This window comes from Microtus pennsylvanicus, chromosome 2 (assembly GCF_037038515.1).
Source record: "Microtus pennsylvanicus isolate mMicPen1 chromosome 2, mMicPen1.hap1, whole genome shotgun sequence".
NCBI lineage: Eukaryota > Metazoa > Chordata > Mammalia > Rodentia > Cricetidae > Microtus > Microtus pennsylvanicus.
The window spans coordinates 119,502,210-119,518,509 of NC_134580.1; the positions used below are offsets into that span (position 1 = coordinate 119,502,210).

The window sequence follows — 16,300 nt, forward strand, 5'->3', positions numbered from 1 at the left end:
ATTTTATTATATCTTTTTGGTCTTTAGTAATGGGAAAATGTATACAACCAGAACCTGTTAGTCAACCCGAACAACGAGCATTTTTCTTTGTGATCAGGTATTCTTCAGTTACTTTATTTCAATTGACCCAAAGTTTACTCAAAGCCTTGTCACTGAACTTGGGACTATTTTTGCAAATCATTCTGTATTTGCAACTTAAGGAAACCATCCTATGGGTAAATATTCATATTCTCTCTAATTTTCAATGCTTTTTAAAAGTGAAATTGCTTTCACAAAATATATTCAAAACCAAGACACTTTTACTGGGAGTTCTGAAATTGCTCACCATTTTTGCAGCGCTGTAGATAAGTGCCCTATATTACACAACTGCAGGGATTTCCATTTCTGCAGACAAAACTATAAACAGCCATCCTACCTGCATTACACAACCTGCTTTACCTTCCCCACCAGCTGATGAGAACTCGCTTCCCTCCTACTCTTCTCAGTGGTATATATTCTTGTGTTTTGATGTGAACATTTTCCTATATTAAACAAGGTAATTAATGGAACTGCGTTTCTTATTACCTATGTCATTTATTCATTTTTTAGCCACTTTTCTTCAATTTTATTTTTGATAATTTCAAAACTCTGTGTGGATGTGTGTGTCTGTTTCTGTGTACACGTACATGCCATGGGAGATGTATGAAGGTCAGAGGGCAACTTTGTGGAGCCAGCTTTCTCTTTTGTAGTAATAGGAGCGGCAGGGCTGTGTCCCCAGCACCCCCGCCACCCACATGGCTAGCTTATGCCCCAAAATAATGACACGGAAACTGTATTCTTTTAAACACTGCTTGGCCTATTAACTCTAGCCCTTACAGGCTAACTTTCGCACCTGGACTAGCCCATTTCCAATCATGTGTGTAGCACCCCAAGGTGCGCTTACGGGGAAGATTCTAGCCTACGTCCATCCTTGGTTGGAGCTGAATCTTGTGCGTCTGCTCGGGAGAGGGGAGCATGGCGTCTCTCTGAGCTCACTTCCTCTTCCTCCCAGCATTCTGTTCTGTTTACTCCTCCCACCTATGTTTTAACCTATCAGGGCCAAGCAGTTTCTTTATTGCTTAACCAATGAAATCAACAGATTGATATATGACACTCCCACATCACTCTTTATTCATCTGGGTTGCAGGGATCAAACATATACTTGTGGAACAAGTACTCTACCTCCTGAAGCCATCTCTTCAGCACTATGTCTCCAATATTCTTGTATGAAAGTGCCAATTATATCCTTGTTTCAATTTTATCGACATCACATCATGTGCTCATTGATCTATAAAATGTCTTTATACAGTAAGGATCTTAACTCTTTTAAATATATGCAAAAAATAGTTTTGTATTTCAGCATTTGTCTTTGTTATATTATTTTCATTAAAAAGTAGTGAAAAAGTATTTTATAAATAAACGTAAAGAATGTAGAAAAGAATAAAGGTTAAAGGTTGTTGAAATGAAGTTTTTTTTATAAAATATGATTCTATTTATTTAACCAAAACTTCATTAATGACAGTGATGTTAAAGCTTGTGGATTTTATGGTGCACGCCTTTGGTTAAATTTCAATAGAATTCTTCTTAGTAATACCTTGAGATAGTCTTTAACAACAATACCTGTTTCTGACTTTCCAGGCATATTAGGTAGGAAAAAGACCCCCATCATAAAAGAAAAAAAATGGTATCCATACTTTAAGCTGCAGAGGCTTGGATATGTTAAGTTACACTGAAAAGAGAAAGTTCAATTCAATTTACAATCAGCTGACTTAAGATAAAAGAATTTCTCTAATATTTTTAGATGGGGCCCTTAGAATTACTTCAAAGGGCCTTTAAGACTGGAAGGAGAGAATCGGTGGGAGATGTGGTTACAAATGATTGTGCAGAAAGTGCAACATTGCTGCATTTGAAGATGGAGAGCGAGGGTTGTTGGACTTCCACCGTATAAACTGTAAGACAATAAATCTACCTAGAGAAAGAAAAGAAGTCCCACTATATGCTTCTAGTTGGCAGGAAATTCACTCTGTACACTAAAACTGGCATTAAAAATGGAGAGACCTACTTGCCTCTGCCTCTCTGGTGCTGGAGTGAAAGGGTGAGCTACCACCCCTAGAAAATCTGCTTCATTTTAAAGTAAGAAATTAGAACTCTGTTACAGCAGTGGTCAAAGCTTATGCATCAAACTCCTTGAAAAAAGTAACTGAAAAATAGACAAAATAAAAGCCCTGTTGACCTAGTGTGAGTTGCTTTTTTTTCTCCCTCCCTAAATGGCATATCCAGTGTATAGAGAAGCTAGAGTGAATGAATTCAAATGTTTCTTTAATAATGATCACTTGTCAGGATGTGGCACATTTGTACACACTTCCTGTGCAGGTCACATTGACGTTTAGACCTCAACAAGGCAGTCACTGGGTAATGTGACATAAATGAGTTTACTGCCTTCTTAGAAATGAGTCCTAACTATTTCCACTTGATGGCCCCAAAAGCTGCAAACACATTGTGCCTTCAGTGAAAATCCAGCGAAGTGTTGCTGTAACCAAGCAACCGGAATGCTGGGACAAGCACCAGGCATAGGCAGAAAGCAATCTGTCCCTTCAGGGAGGGGTGAGTGTGCAGTGAATGGAGCGAACACTGATAAACAGCAGTACAAACAAGGATCTCGGAACATGAGTCTTGACTAAGTACAGTTTGATCTCATTAGAAAGTTCTGGAAAAACAGATACTTCCTAAATACCACTTAGAATGGGGAATGAAGCAGTAGCTGTAAGGAGACAGCAGTAGGGTGCTTTGGCAAGAGGCTTCAACAGTTTAGTTTCTGTTCTTTATTTGAAGGCACAGAGGCCAAGGTAAAGAAAATAAATTTCTTTTGAGGAATAGCATATGAATGGGAAAATTCTACCAAGGTTCCAGAAAGGAAAACAAAAGAAAGCAAAAACAAGGGAGTAACTAAAAATGTCCTAGCCTGTATTTTATCTGTTGACCAGACTTTACTTCTCTTAGTCATGTGTTACCTTTGTCTCCTTCATTTGTTATTCACTCTAGGAACTGCAAAAGTCACATGACTGTCCCAACCTTTACTATGTAATTGCCTTTGGTGAGGTTTTATAATCAATCTCCCCTCCTCCTCCACCACATTCTCATTTTCTTCCTTCCTCATCGTCCTGTCTCCTCCACTTCTCCCACTTTCTACTTCTTGCTCTTCCTCCTCACCACTCCCCCATCCCCATTCTCCTTCCTCTTAACAGGTTCCCTGTGTAGTAACCCTGGATGAACTCACTATGCTATCTAAGTTGTTTACCAACTTGTAACAATCCTCCTGCCTCTGACTCAAGAGTGCCAGGATCATGGGAACATACCACAACAGTTAGATCTAGAACCTCTTTAATGCGTTGACCATGTCTACTAATATCCAGTGTGTATTTGATCACATGAATTCTGATAATACTTTACTGTTGGTGGAGGACCTGCTTGTTCTTTCCCGGCTGCCTGGCTACCTTAGAACCAAAATAACCACACAGAAATTTTATTCATTAAATCACTGTTTGGCCCATTAGTTCTAGCTTCTTATTGGCTAACTCTTACATCTTAATTTAACACATTTCTATTAATATACATATCACCATGAGGTCATGGCCTACCAACAAAGTTCCAGCATGTCTGACTCTGGTGGGGGCTCCATAGCTTCTCTCTCTGCCTCTTCTTCCCAGCATTCCATTTAGTCTTCCCTGCCTAGCTCTGTTCTACTATAGGCCCAAAGCAGTTTTTTTATTAACCAATGAACACAATACATAGACAGAAGACCTCCTACACCACTTTGGAGTCATTAGTATCCTTAACTAGGCATGATTTATACAGTGAATGTTCCATCTTCTACTTTCCTGCTGTCTGTGTGTTTGGCACAGTACTCTTTGCTATAAATAACAGTCTATGTATCGCTGGGAGTCTCTCAGCCATCTTCAACTCAACACATCCAGAACAACTTAAAAAAATACCTTCCCACTTACTCCCCAGTCTTCCTCTTCACAAATCCCAGACTCAGCAATTTGGTGCCATTGTGTGCTAATCCGACTGAGCCAGGTGTAGAATAATGAAAATGAACACTTTTTATTGATAAATCAAAATGGATATATTAATGACAACTGAGTGCTCATATTGACCCACAACAAAGTTAAAACATCTTTTTTGTTTTTATTCTCTTTAAAACTGAAAACAAATTAACCCTCTCAGCTGCTCTACAGAAAGTATATTTAACCATTAGATAGATTCAATGGTTCCTAATATTCAATATAATGTTAGAAGTGAAGCCTCTATAAGGACAATCCCTCATATGTCAGTGTTGGCCTAGAGTTTCTGTTTACCAAGTCTTGTTGGAAGCCATGAGAATTCCAGTATCTCCTACACTTCACGGAAATCTTAGAGAGTGTTATTTATTGTAGTAATGTTTTCTTCCTTTGTATATGCAAATCGTTCTCAGAAACCCTTGATAGTGGAATGCAAAGAATACACAAGAAGGCACAAGAAGCTTGTAAACTGTAACCACATGCAGTGTGAACCACCAAAGGGTTGTAGAACTGGTGGCCTTGATAGACTCACCCTTATATATATAGGTGGTTCTAAAATAGTCACAAGGGTTTGGGATAACTTCAAGTTATTTCCTTGGGTGGAGGAGAATGGCTCAATTGCATCCTATAGAACTGTTTTCTTCCAGAAAACCTCTTTTTCCCCCTGATGCTACTATAGTCCTCTTTGAAGTTGGTCTCCATCCATGCATATGCCTCTGAGCCAATCTAAAGATTGTAGACATGACCCATGACAAAATCCATTCAGCTGTATAGTAGCTAGGTGATTTCAAGCACAGGTATGATTATGCTTAGCTCTTGTTTGGGCATACACTGCACTACATTAGGATTAAGGAGTCATTACAAGATAATTTAATTTGTAATAGATATCTCCAAATATGAGCATCCTCTTTCTTTAAGCAAGTGGACCTAGAGCTGCAAGATGTCTGAACATCTCATGGAAGGATGGCCAGAACCCTGATTTCTGGATTTCTCTTCCATAGATTCTTACTTGATATGTCTTGAATAAGTATGGGAAGTTTGCATTTTTAAAAGTTTCCAGGTGGTGATGAGACGCAGATTTAAAACTTGCTTCAGAATAAAGTTCTCTGTGTGTCTATTGTACACACACATACACTACTTTCCCAAATATTGTATTAATAATGTAGACCTAAAGGAAAGGATGAAGATACATCTAAATTGCAAGTTATTTGAAGTAGTGGGGCATAAGTTATTAAAGTATGTACTGTTTATTGCTGGGGAACAAAGTGCTGCTCAGAAAGCAGGTCTAATGACTGGACAAAAAACATTTCTATTAACTCTGTCACCCGTAGAGAAGGTGAAATAGATAGCCAGTGCATAGCTAAAGCAGATAGCCTCTTCTTTACAAAGCGGCTCCTAAAGTCAAGATAGCTAGTTACCCCAAACCGGTTCTTCAAGAAACACTAGTTTGTTTTCACATATATTTTTATTAAAATAAGAACTTCAGTTATAACTGGACATCCTGTGTAGAACTCAACATGGGAATCTGACAGAGAGTTATGGGCTGAATAAAAGCCACATCCTTCATGAAATTAACATCAAAGAGGCCCTTTGAGAGGAGATAGAGTTTTAGCCTTCATGTGCACTACACCTAGGAAAAGAAGGGGATTTTTCTGGGATTGGCATTTCTGCATACACAGAACAATACCAACTGATGGATCGCTCTCTGCTTTGAAATGGCATTTGTATCTCTTTGCTAGAGACCTTTTATTGCATTTTTGTCCTCTAACAAAGACGTATGAAGCTTGATAAACTACATAAAAGCACAGGAGCTCTGTGCCCACGCTCCATCAGTCCCCAAACTATGTCCAAATTTTCAGTGTCATGACTCTCTCAACTCCAGAGGGTATCATCTGTTTTTATATAATGTCATTCTGGTTCCTGGTATTGTTAGGAAAAGAAGTCCCAACAGAAATAGTTCATAAATATGGCTCAAGCAAGCACATTGTATGGAATGTGCAAGCAAGGTGAATTTAATTAATATCAACTGCAGCATATGCTTTCCAGACTAAAAGCACTTCCCTTTTATTTGAATTCAAATATCAAAATGTCAAGGCATGTATCTTCTGATATCATGGTGAATTCCTCTGACAAAGAAAAAAGTTCTTCTTCAGTACTTGGCACATCATTCTTCCGCCTAAAATTGTTTGGCTGTTCTAGTTTTTGTCAGAAACTTCAAACGCTGGCATGTTGGTGCAAATTTTCTTTCTTTCAAAAATCTTTTTCTTAGTGTTTCTCTAGAGAAGCAGAGGAACACACCTGTGTATAACATATGGAAAATGGTTATTATAAGGCATGTCTCATAAAAGTGTGGAGGCTTACAAGTCTCCAGCTCTTCAGACAGGAAGGTAACGCCAAAGGATAGGTAGCACAGTTCCCCTCTGAGGCCAATGACCTGAGATCCAGAAGGCCAGTGGTGTGTTTCCAGCCTAGCAGTTCTCAACCTATGGGTCGCGAGCCCTTTGGAGGTCGCATATAAGATATTTACAGTGTGATTCATAACAGTAGCAAAATTAGAGTTATGAAGTAGCAATGAAATAATTTTATGGTTGGGGGTCAGCACAACGTGAAAACTGTATTAAATTGTCATAGATTAGGAAGTTTGGGAACCACTGCCCTAGTCTGAGTACTTGTAGGCTTAAAACAAAGTAAGAAGCAATACTTCAGTTTGAACTCAAAGGTGGAGAGGAAAGAGTGTCCAAGCACAAGAACCATTAAGCCAGCACTGTGGGTAATGGGCTGTGAAGCACGGCCCTCGTCCAGACGAAGTTCAGCCTTTCTGTCTTCTGAGGACTTTCCTATGGTTTCCCAATGCTCACCCACATAAGGGGGAGCTGTCAACTTTTCTCAATCTTCCTGTTCAAGTGGCAGTCTCCAGAAATACCCTCAAAGACACACACAGAAAGATACTGTGGAATCTTGTGACCCAGTCACATGGCCTGTGAAATGAACCTTTACTCCTAGTAGGGGAGGACCTTTAGCCAGAAAGGACCACTGAAGCTTCCGGTTATCATGCTTTGCCCTTCAGCCATTCAGAACAAATTTGATGTCATTGAAGGTATTTTGACTGCTCCTGAACATGTATTTCAAAGAGTTTCCCATCTGTTTGAGGGTGCTAAAAATAGAATAAATAAACAGAACCCAAAGCCTGTCCTGAAGCAAGGGTTCAAGTGTAGAGATTGTTGAAAGGCAATCTGGGGAAATGCCAGCAGAAGAGAGAAGAAGGGGGAGTGGTAAAGGAGGTCAAGGGGTTAAGTTCCAAGCTACTTACACTCTAACTCTGTTCAAACTCAAGCACCTCAAGTTCAATGAGGGAAGGAGACTTATGGAAATCATGTGGAACAAGGAACATGTGGGAGGAGCTTGAGAAACAGTGATCTATCCATCACATGTGGTAGGCTGGCTCCTGGAACAGGTTCATTGTACAAAATTTCTTTAGCCAACTGGGCTCTAGAAACCAGAACTAGAGAAAACTCTTAGGCAAAGGACCCGCATGGCTGATGCCAAGTGTCAGCGAGCATAGAGTGTATAGTCAGAAGACAACCTTTCCTGGTAACACACTGCTGGCTCTCATTACCTCAAGTTAGTCTCAGCTTACCTTTTAGGTGACCCATCAGCTCCTCTGGAAAGCACCCGTGGACTTCCGCTTTTCTGTCAGTGATAGAACCTCTGCTCACCTACAGCAGCCTATCATGTCCTGTCTGCCACTTGAAGTCTGCTCATTGTGACTCCCTTTGTGATTGCTGTGAAGAAAGGGATTCTTGACCTCAGTCTTCAAGGACGATTATGCTTCTTGTGTGTGGTAGTGCTTACTAAATGGTTACCAAAGTATCAGAAAGAATACCAGTGTCATGTCACCAAATATCAATAGCTTTAAAAGCTTATTCTGTAGCTGTGCGGGAGATACACATGTGCACGCAAGTGTGCATACACCCTTCAGTTGTAAGAAGTTGGTTACTTTCCCATCCCTGTTCTTCGGATTAAGAAACTGAGGGTTATATTGTTTTATGTCACTTTCCCAAGATTACATGCTTGTTTGTAGTTTGGCCATTTAGTGGAAAGGATTTTATCTATTCTATTACATAAGATGAATGGTACTGGTTACCAAGAAAAACAGAGGAACACAAGACATGGCCTTCATCCTGGCAGTGCCAGATTGTGACATTTTATATGAATAATAACCAATGTTAGTGTTTGATGATGTTTCAGTACCTGCTCTAGTGCTTTGCATAGACATTATTTAACTCAGTCCTTAGAGCAAGTCCATGTAGTAGACATTGTTGTCACTCATCATGATCAAGGAACCTGAAACTCAGGAAGAATAGGCAACTTCTTCAAGATCACATGCCTAGTAAATGGGTGGGCTGAAGGGTCATTAGGCAGACCCTGAGTTCAGATGTCTTCAAAGTATAGATTCATAAGAAAGCAAAAATAAGTCAACAAAAAAGAATATAGTTAATTCAAACTTGCATCAGATAGATGATCAGGAAAGCCTTCATAGACACCTCTTCTGATGTAGTTGCCTTTTGCTTTTCTCAGTAAAACTTCTGCTCACCTGCATCAGAAAATGTGGACTGAAGTCTCGAAGGATATAGATGAAGGGAGAAGGTGATGGTTTCACCAGCAGGAATGAGGTAGATAGAGGAAGTTAAAGGGAAGTACTATGGTTTATCTTCTAAAGGTCTGTGCTCTAGATTATTGGTCTTCAGGGTAATGGTACCAAGATTCTATGCCATTTAGAGATAATTAGGTCATGGGGCACAACCCTAGGTAGTGTGGTCCTCCTAGGACTGAGTTAGTGCTCAGATTCTTTAGTCATAGAAGAGAGAAAGAGAGATGTGCCTCTCCCTGCCATCTTGCTTCCTCTTAACATGTGCATGTGCTTATTTTGTGATGCCATCTGCCAGATGATGACACTGCCAGTGGCTCTCAGCGGAGGCCTAAACAGATGGGAGCACACTGTCTTATACCTTTATCCTCCAAAGCTGTGAGCCAAATAAACCTCTTGTATCTGTAAAGTGCTCACTCCAAGTATTTTGTGATAGCAACATAAAATAAAGTAAAAGCAATAATACCTTGAGGAAACAGAAAATAGTTGAGTGTTGCCATCTGTCTAGGTGATAACACCAGCACCATGGAAGTAAGGAAGCTGGCTGAAATAAGATATCTTTGGCCTTAACTGTTGGAGGGAAGAGTCAGAGGGTTAAGGAGTGTGCTTTGTGCTTTGTGCTTTGCATAGGAGGCTGTTACCAGAGCCTGTAGACCAGAGCAGAACTATATTAAGATGAACTGGCAGGCACTATTAATGAAAAGAAAATGTGTCATAGGGAGCAGAAGAGAGGATCAACTGGGAAACCCCTAAGACACATAAGGCAGAGAATTAGAATTAAAGTACAGTAAACTGACTGGAGGGGAACGAACACAGAGGCATTATCTTGTGTTTAGTGTCTGGACTGCTGGAAAAAAAAATACCATAAATGGAAAGGTTTAAAAAACAGAAATTTCTTTCTCAAAATTTAGAAATCCAGTATCTAGATTTCAGCAGTTCTATTGCCTGCTAGGGTCCAGTTCCTCTCCATGTCCTTAATGGCACAACAGAGACTGTGTCTCTCCTTGACCTCTTCCTTAAGGCAACTAACTGATCTTATTCGTTAGGGTTCCATTTTGGTGATTAAATCATCTTCCAAAGATCATGACTTTGGGGAAAGTTCTCAGCATATAAACAGGTGGCAAATATTCAGACCAAGGTATTAGGTATGAGGAGCATTTAAGGAGAGACATATCATGCTCTGAGTTCAAAAGAGTAAGTACAACCAGGTATGATGGTATGCAACAGAGGCAAGAGGATTGGGACAATTTTTACATGGTGTGATTTCAGCCTGGGATACATAGAAAGACCATTTCTCAACACACACATACAATGTGGGAAGGAGAGGGAATCACTCGGCAAGCATGTCATTGGAGTGCAGATCACATATCCTTGTCCACTTAGAAAGCAGTATTATGGGAAATGAAGGGAAGTGGACAGAAACAGGACCACCAGTAACATCCATGGAGCCAGTGGTGGAAAGTCTGCCTAGCAGCAGAGCAAGCGACACTGCTCATAGCCGAGTACAGGAAGCAAATGTCAGTGCGTCCACTGTCCCGACACAGAAGCTCAGTGCACATACTTTCCCAGTGTTGAAGCACATCGTATTTAAAGTTCATGGGAAACGGTTTTGAAGAATTGAGATGACCAATGTGGCCACACATGCGTTGTATAAATAAAACAAATTATGCTGCGTACATGTTGTTATAGAGGGGAATGTAACCCTCGGTGTTAGGGTCTGCTATGTGGGCACACTTTTCTCAAACATAGCGTGACCCGCTGTGATGATACAGGATAAATGGCTGATGTGGTACTCGGCTTTCTACTTTCCTTTCGTTATTTGATGACTCAAACTGGAGCATTGTGGCGCTTCTTGCATTGCTCATTATCTTTCCTTTTCTAACAGATGATAACAACGAGGGAGCAGCTGACGTCGACATGAAAGAAGATGCAGGTAATAAGACCATGATTTTATTGCTTGGGGTAAAGCCGGGAACCAATTTGATTTAGTCAGATCCTGCAATTTTTAAGGAAAGACTGAATAAGATGAAAAAATAGAAATGTGTGTTCAACATCATAAAATAGGGGAGTGGCTATAGTAACTCTTTAGGCAAACATAGTTTCTATGTTTAAGGGTTAAATTGAACTTTGAGCTTCTTGACAGAGTAAAGGGGAAAAAAAATGAAAGAAAGGTACATTACTGTTGTAGCGTAACCAGCAGAGATGTAAAGAAACCATCATCACCACATCTTGGTACTCAAGACAACAGTTTGCTTTGCTAATACACTGGGTCTGAGAATTCCAGAATAGAAGGCATTTACTCACCCAATTCTCTATGATCTGGGCCTCCATTAGGGGCTGGCGTATTCCAAAAGTTTTTTAGTTACTTGTCTGGATGATGACTGACTCAGCTATAAGCTGAAGCCTTACTGGGGGCAATTTCCAAACTTAAACACTCTAAGTGATTTAGAAGATCTAACATGGTGACCAGCTGATTTCATCTTGAAAGCATCAATGAGCCAGGGAGATGTTTCATCTTCTTAAGGTCAAGGTGTAGAAATCCCATAGCATCACTTCCTCCTTCGAGATGGTTCTTCACAGCTTGTAAACCCTCAACTGCACCCGTGGCCCTATTTGATGAATAATATGCAGCATATACCATTCTTATTATTAAGATGTATGACAACCACTCAAGAGAGACCAGAATCACAAGGAAACCTGGTGGTTAAAAGTGTAAGCTCTGGCCTATGGGGGTTGCTCAGTATGTCCATAAATAGTGATTCATGGATTAATAGACAAACACAGTTCTAGTTCTACACCATTCATTGACTTTTAGTATCTTCCTACAATAGTCTTTGTTCACTTCTAGGGTGACAATAGTCACCATATTGTTTCAGTTAGAAGATTAAATGAGACAATATACCTTAACTGCTGCCCACACTGCTTGGCTCTCGGTAAATCTTCAGTATTCACTATGCTATTACTTTCTGTTGCCTTTTTCTCAACTGTGGAGATTATAAGATTAAAAGGTCCATATTCCCCATTTCACCAACCACTATACTTTTGGTATGCTTTCAAATTTTTTTTTAAATTTGAAAGATATCTCAAAGATTTTAGTCTTGGGTACCCTACAATTTGAGTCCATAGCATCCTATAAGTTACTGACAGTCTTGGTCTCAGCATCTCCAATGACCAGAGCTTCAAATTCTGATGTGAAGGTTCTCATTAACTGAGGCTTCATTAAAATTAACATTCTCTGCCTTAGTTTAATTCTGTCCCTCTGGAGGCGATCCATTCACTGCCTAGAGAAATAGCATCTGCTCCCGTTCTTCTTAAAAGTCCATTGGACCAATAACCACAGAGTCTCTCTTCTCTTCCCCAGTCTAGACACGCCTGATTTATAAGGTTCCCTTCTCTACAGAGGCAATGAACTCAGCTAAAATGAGAGGTGGATAAAGAATGTGAAAGAAGCAGGAACAGAGAGAGGTAGCAGAGGAGGGACTGCAGCAGCTGCCGATGCCATGCCTCTGTTCCCTCAGCACTCATGCTTGGCTTTGAATGGAAACTTTCTAATGATAGCTTTTATGGTCCTCAGCTGAGTGGCTTTCTCTATTCATGCAGGAAAACTCAATGTACTAGTGAGTTTGTTTCTCTGGAGTAGCTCTCCAGCCAATGATGGATAAAGTACCCTTCAAACCAATGATGAATAAGGGTTAGCTTCCCAGGATTCCTTTGAAGGTGGTATAGCTCCGTAGTGTCATTGTACAAGAACATTGATTCAAACCTCGGCAAACAGACACACACACACACCTGAGACACATTCTAGGGTATATTGCAGTATAACCAATAGACATATGTGAGCTTCAGATGTAATTTTATATTTTCTGGCACTCATATTAAAAAATAAATAAATGAAATTAACTTTAGCAACATTTTATATAACACAATTATCCAAAAACATTATCAGTTCAACCTATAATCAATATAGAAATTTGGTTAGATGTCATGTCTAAGTTTTAATTCTGAACCTATGACATCCATGCGTAGCTCATGTCCACATCTCAGTTCAGATTAAGTAAGCACATTTCAAGTTCTCACTGAAAATGTTTATATAGCTGGAATATTAAACATCATGATTCTGTATCTTTAACAAGAAGTCCCTAATAGAGTTTAGCCTATGATGCCCATGGTGGGGATTGTTCATGAATATATGTAGAAGTATCTGTCTTCCTTCTCCTGTCTTATTTCATTAGTCCTTCTCTGATACTTTCTGAGATTAATTCTCAAATTAGCAACTTATACTCAAAACATTGTCCAGTATCTATACCTGGGAGAATTCAACCTAAGACAAGAACTCTACTTGAATTTTATGAAACAGAAAGACCAAGATAAAATTTCTATAAAAACTTCAATTCTTGTGTCCATGTAAAATGTCTTATTTTTAAAAATCTGTCCTAGATTAACTTGAAATGAGTTCGGTGCTATTCTTAGTTATTCTTGTGCATTGCCTTGCATAAAGTGTCCTTGGAGGATTCTTCAGCCATAGGGGTTCTGCCCTTTCAGCCAGGTTAATGTTCAATGAACCATTGGCCTCAGTGCCACAGCTACACATTTCTAGGCAAAGGGACTTGACTTCTTAAACAGAGTTATCTAACTACCCAAACCATTGATTCATTTTAAAGAAATTGTTGAAAGGAAGGACATCTCCACAAGCTAGAATCAGCATTTGCAGTCTGGAGTATTCTCATTATTTCTGATTCCAGTCCCATCAGATATCCAGGGAGTTCTGCCTTCAACATCTGGTCGAGTCACACTCAATGATCCATGATGCCAAGACAGAATAGGTGTGGGGAGCTCGTTTGCATCTCCTAATGTTTGAGTGCTGAAACCGTAGGAGACTTGTGTGCCGGATGGTCCATAGCATTCCAGCTGGCCCTGCCAGACGTTGGTGTGTCGGCTGGTTTCGTTATAATCTCACGATGGAGTATGTTGGTCTGCAAGAAGAGTCCAGCTCTCTCCTAAGACCATTCATTTTTGCTTTCCCTCTGCCATACATTGTCTCCCTTCACAGGAGTAGGAAACCTACAGTGATGGTTAAGAATACAGTTGACCTAATGAAGGGCTACTCGAGAGACTCAACCTGATAAACAGATGCTATTGAGTGGCAGTGAATAACAACTTCAATATCTAAAGTCAATGCCATGCTTCTCAGTTGGCTCTGTGGGTGATTTGAGTTGCAATGGGAATCTCATGATGATTTCATAAGTATGATAATATCAGCCACACACTTTTCAAAGCTCCCAATAAGAGAGCTGGAGTGAGATGGTGTGAGCTGGCTCAGGTCAGGCTTGTCATACCTCTGAGCACACCAGACTTCAACTGGGCCTTCTCTTGTGCAGATCACTAGATGTGCATGCGTTTATTTCATACAACAACCTACAAAGAAAGACTTTGATTAAGGAGGCTTCAATTAATTCTTACCTAAAAAGTAGAGCCCAAATTTGAATCCAAGTTTGTCTTACACCAGAATTGATGCAATTTAACTTTTTGCTGTGGTCTCCAGACCCCTAGAGCAAATGGAGGCAGAAGCATCTCAAATGGAGTTGATACGTCTTCAAGGTGGCATTCTCCCTCAGTAGAACTTTAATCATCCTTATTCAGGCATGCCAAATGTTTCCCATGTCCTTCCATCTCAAAGGCCACACACTCTTGACTTGGACCAATCTGAGGCAGCAGGGCTCCACCTATATCAACCATCACAGTGCTGCTCACCTAGAGCAGAGGACAAAAGAGGTTTCAGTCTCATAGTCAAACTCCAGATTCATGACTTTGTCAGAAACAGGCAATCTAAAATAGTACACATCAAGAAAGCTCAGGACATTGTTTGCAAAGAGGAACAAAATCAGCTTCTCCTTCAGCTCCCTTTAGACCAAGAGGGAGTGCTGAGCCTCAGGTAAGAACCTTTGCACAGAGGTCATGTTTATTAGTGACTTTTATTTGAGCACCCCATGGGCATCAGGAAACAATCAAAGGCTCATGAATTTCACATATGCCTTTCTATGCAACAAGCTTCCATGCCCATTGAACATAAATGTAGGCAAACAGACGTCTGAAAACTTCACCTAGACCCTAAGAATTTCTGTTAAGGCAGGAAATCACAAACTTGGCATGCAATCAACAAAGCCTCCAAGTGTATATCTTGAAGTTGTATTTTCATCTCTGGAGGCTTTTGCCTAACTCCAGGACAGCACTCTTCAGGGTACAATGGGACTAGATCTAATGGTGAGATCACAATTCCTCTTTGCCTGGTCCATGACTCTCGGTGGACCTGATATTTGTATGCAATAAGCTGTTCCAAAAACCTCACTTCTGGTTTTTATGAACTATTCTAAAGGGTCACCATGCATCTCATACCTGTGACAGAAGTCAGCAAGCTGCTAAGGCAGTCATTGGTGATGTTTCTCACCCTGGCCTTGGTAATAACCTTAGCTATGACTGACTTGTGACCACATAAAACTTAGCCCTTATGCCCCACACTTTTGTAGTCTGTGACGCCAAAATTTTTAATAGCACATCTATCAAACGTGGACATTTTTTGTTGTTCTGTTTCTTTCTTAATAGATGAAAGAGGAAAGGGGAGAAATGAGTTAACCACAGTCCCGTAGTGTGATTTTAGAATTCTGGCATGAGGCAACAGCTGCTAAGAGAATGAGTTAGGCATAGAGCTGTTATATCTTGGACTTAAAGAAAGGACCAGTGAAGCAAAAATAAAACAGCCTCTAAAATGATTCTCACTGTACTTCTCAGCACCAAGGATACAGGAGGGATGTGAAAAAAAGAAACACACTTTTCTTGTAAAACATTAAGTTAGTTGTATGTGTACAATAAAGACACAAATGAGGGAGCAAGATAATTCCAGATAACACTGGGGGGTGTGTGTGTGTGTGTGTGGGTGGGTGTGTGTGTGTGTGTGTGTGTGTGGCAGTGGGTAAATTTAGTCTGGAAAAATAAAAAGAGTAAAAAGAAAACCCCTAAACTAGGCAGACATGTACTAGAGGCACTGGAGTGGGAGACAGTAGCAAAGTCCTGGGGCAAAAATCAGTCTGTGGTTCAAAAAAAAATAAAGTAAGAAGGTGGATTAGGGGCTCAGCAGTTATGAGCACTGCATTGTAGTAATATGGATGCGGCGGCAGGGTTGCGTTCCCCAATACCCCAAGCCGCCTGCTCCGGCTAGCTTATGCCCCGAAATAATTACAGGGACACTGTATTCTTTTAAACACTGCTCTGGCCCATTTCTAATCATCTGTGTAGCGCCCCTAGGTGCGCTTACCGGGAAGATTCTAGCCTAAGTCCATCCTGGGTTGGAGCTTCATAGCGTGCGTCTTCCCTGGAGCAGGTAGCATGGAGTCTCTCCTGCGTCTGCTCCGGAGAGCAGAGCTGTCGAGTCTGACCTCACTTCCTCTTCCTCCCGGCATTCTGTTCTGTTTACTCCACCCACCTAAGGGTGGGCCTATCCAATGGGCCTAGCAGTTTCTTTATTGCTTAGCTAATGAAATCAACAAATTGATATATGACACTCCCACATCACTGCATC

At 40.4% G+C, this 16,300-nt stretch overlaps 1 protein-coding gene across 6 annotated transcripts in view; it reads left to right on the forward strand.

Moving 5' to 3' along the window:
• Macrod2 (mono-ADP ribosylhydrolase 2) overlaps positions 1-16,300 on the forward strand; it is a 1,861,794-nt gene that overhangs the window by 1,682,529 nt on the left and 162,965 nt on the right. For all 6 annotated transcript variants that reach the window (XM_075962323.1, XM_075962324.1, XM_075962327.1 and 3 more), the window contains exon 10: positions 10,613-10,660. In XM_075962323.1, the coding sequence (XP_075818438.1) occupies positions 10,613-10,660 (48 nt within the window). The remainder of the gene's footprint in view (positions 1-10,612; positions 10,661-16,300) is intronic.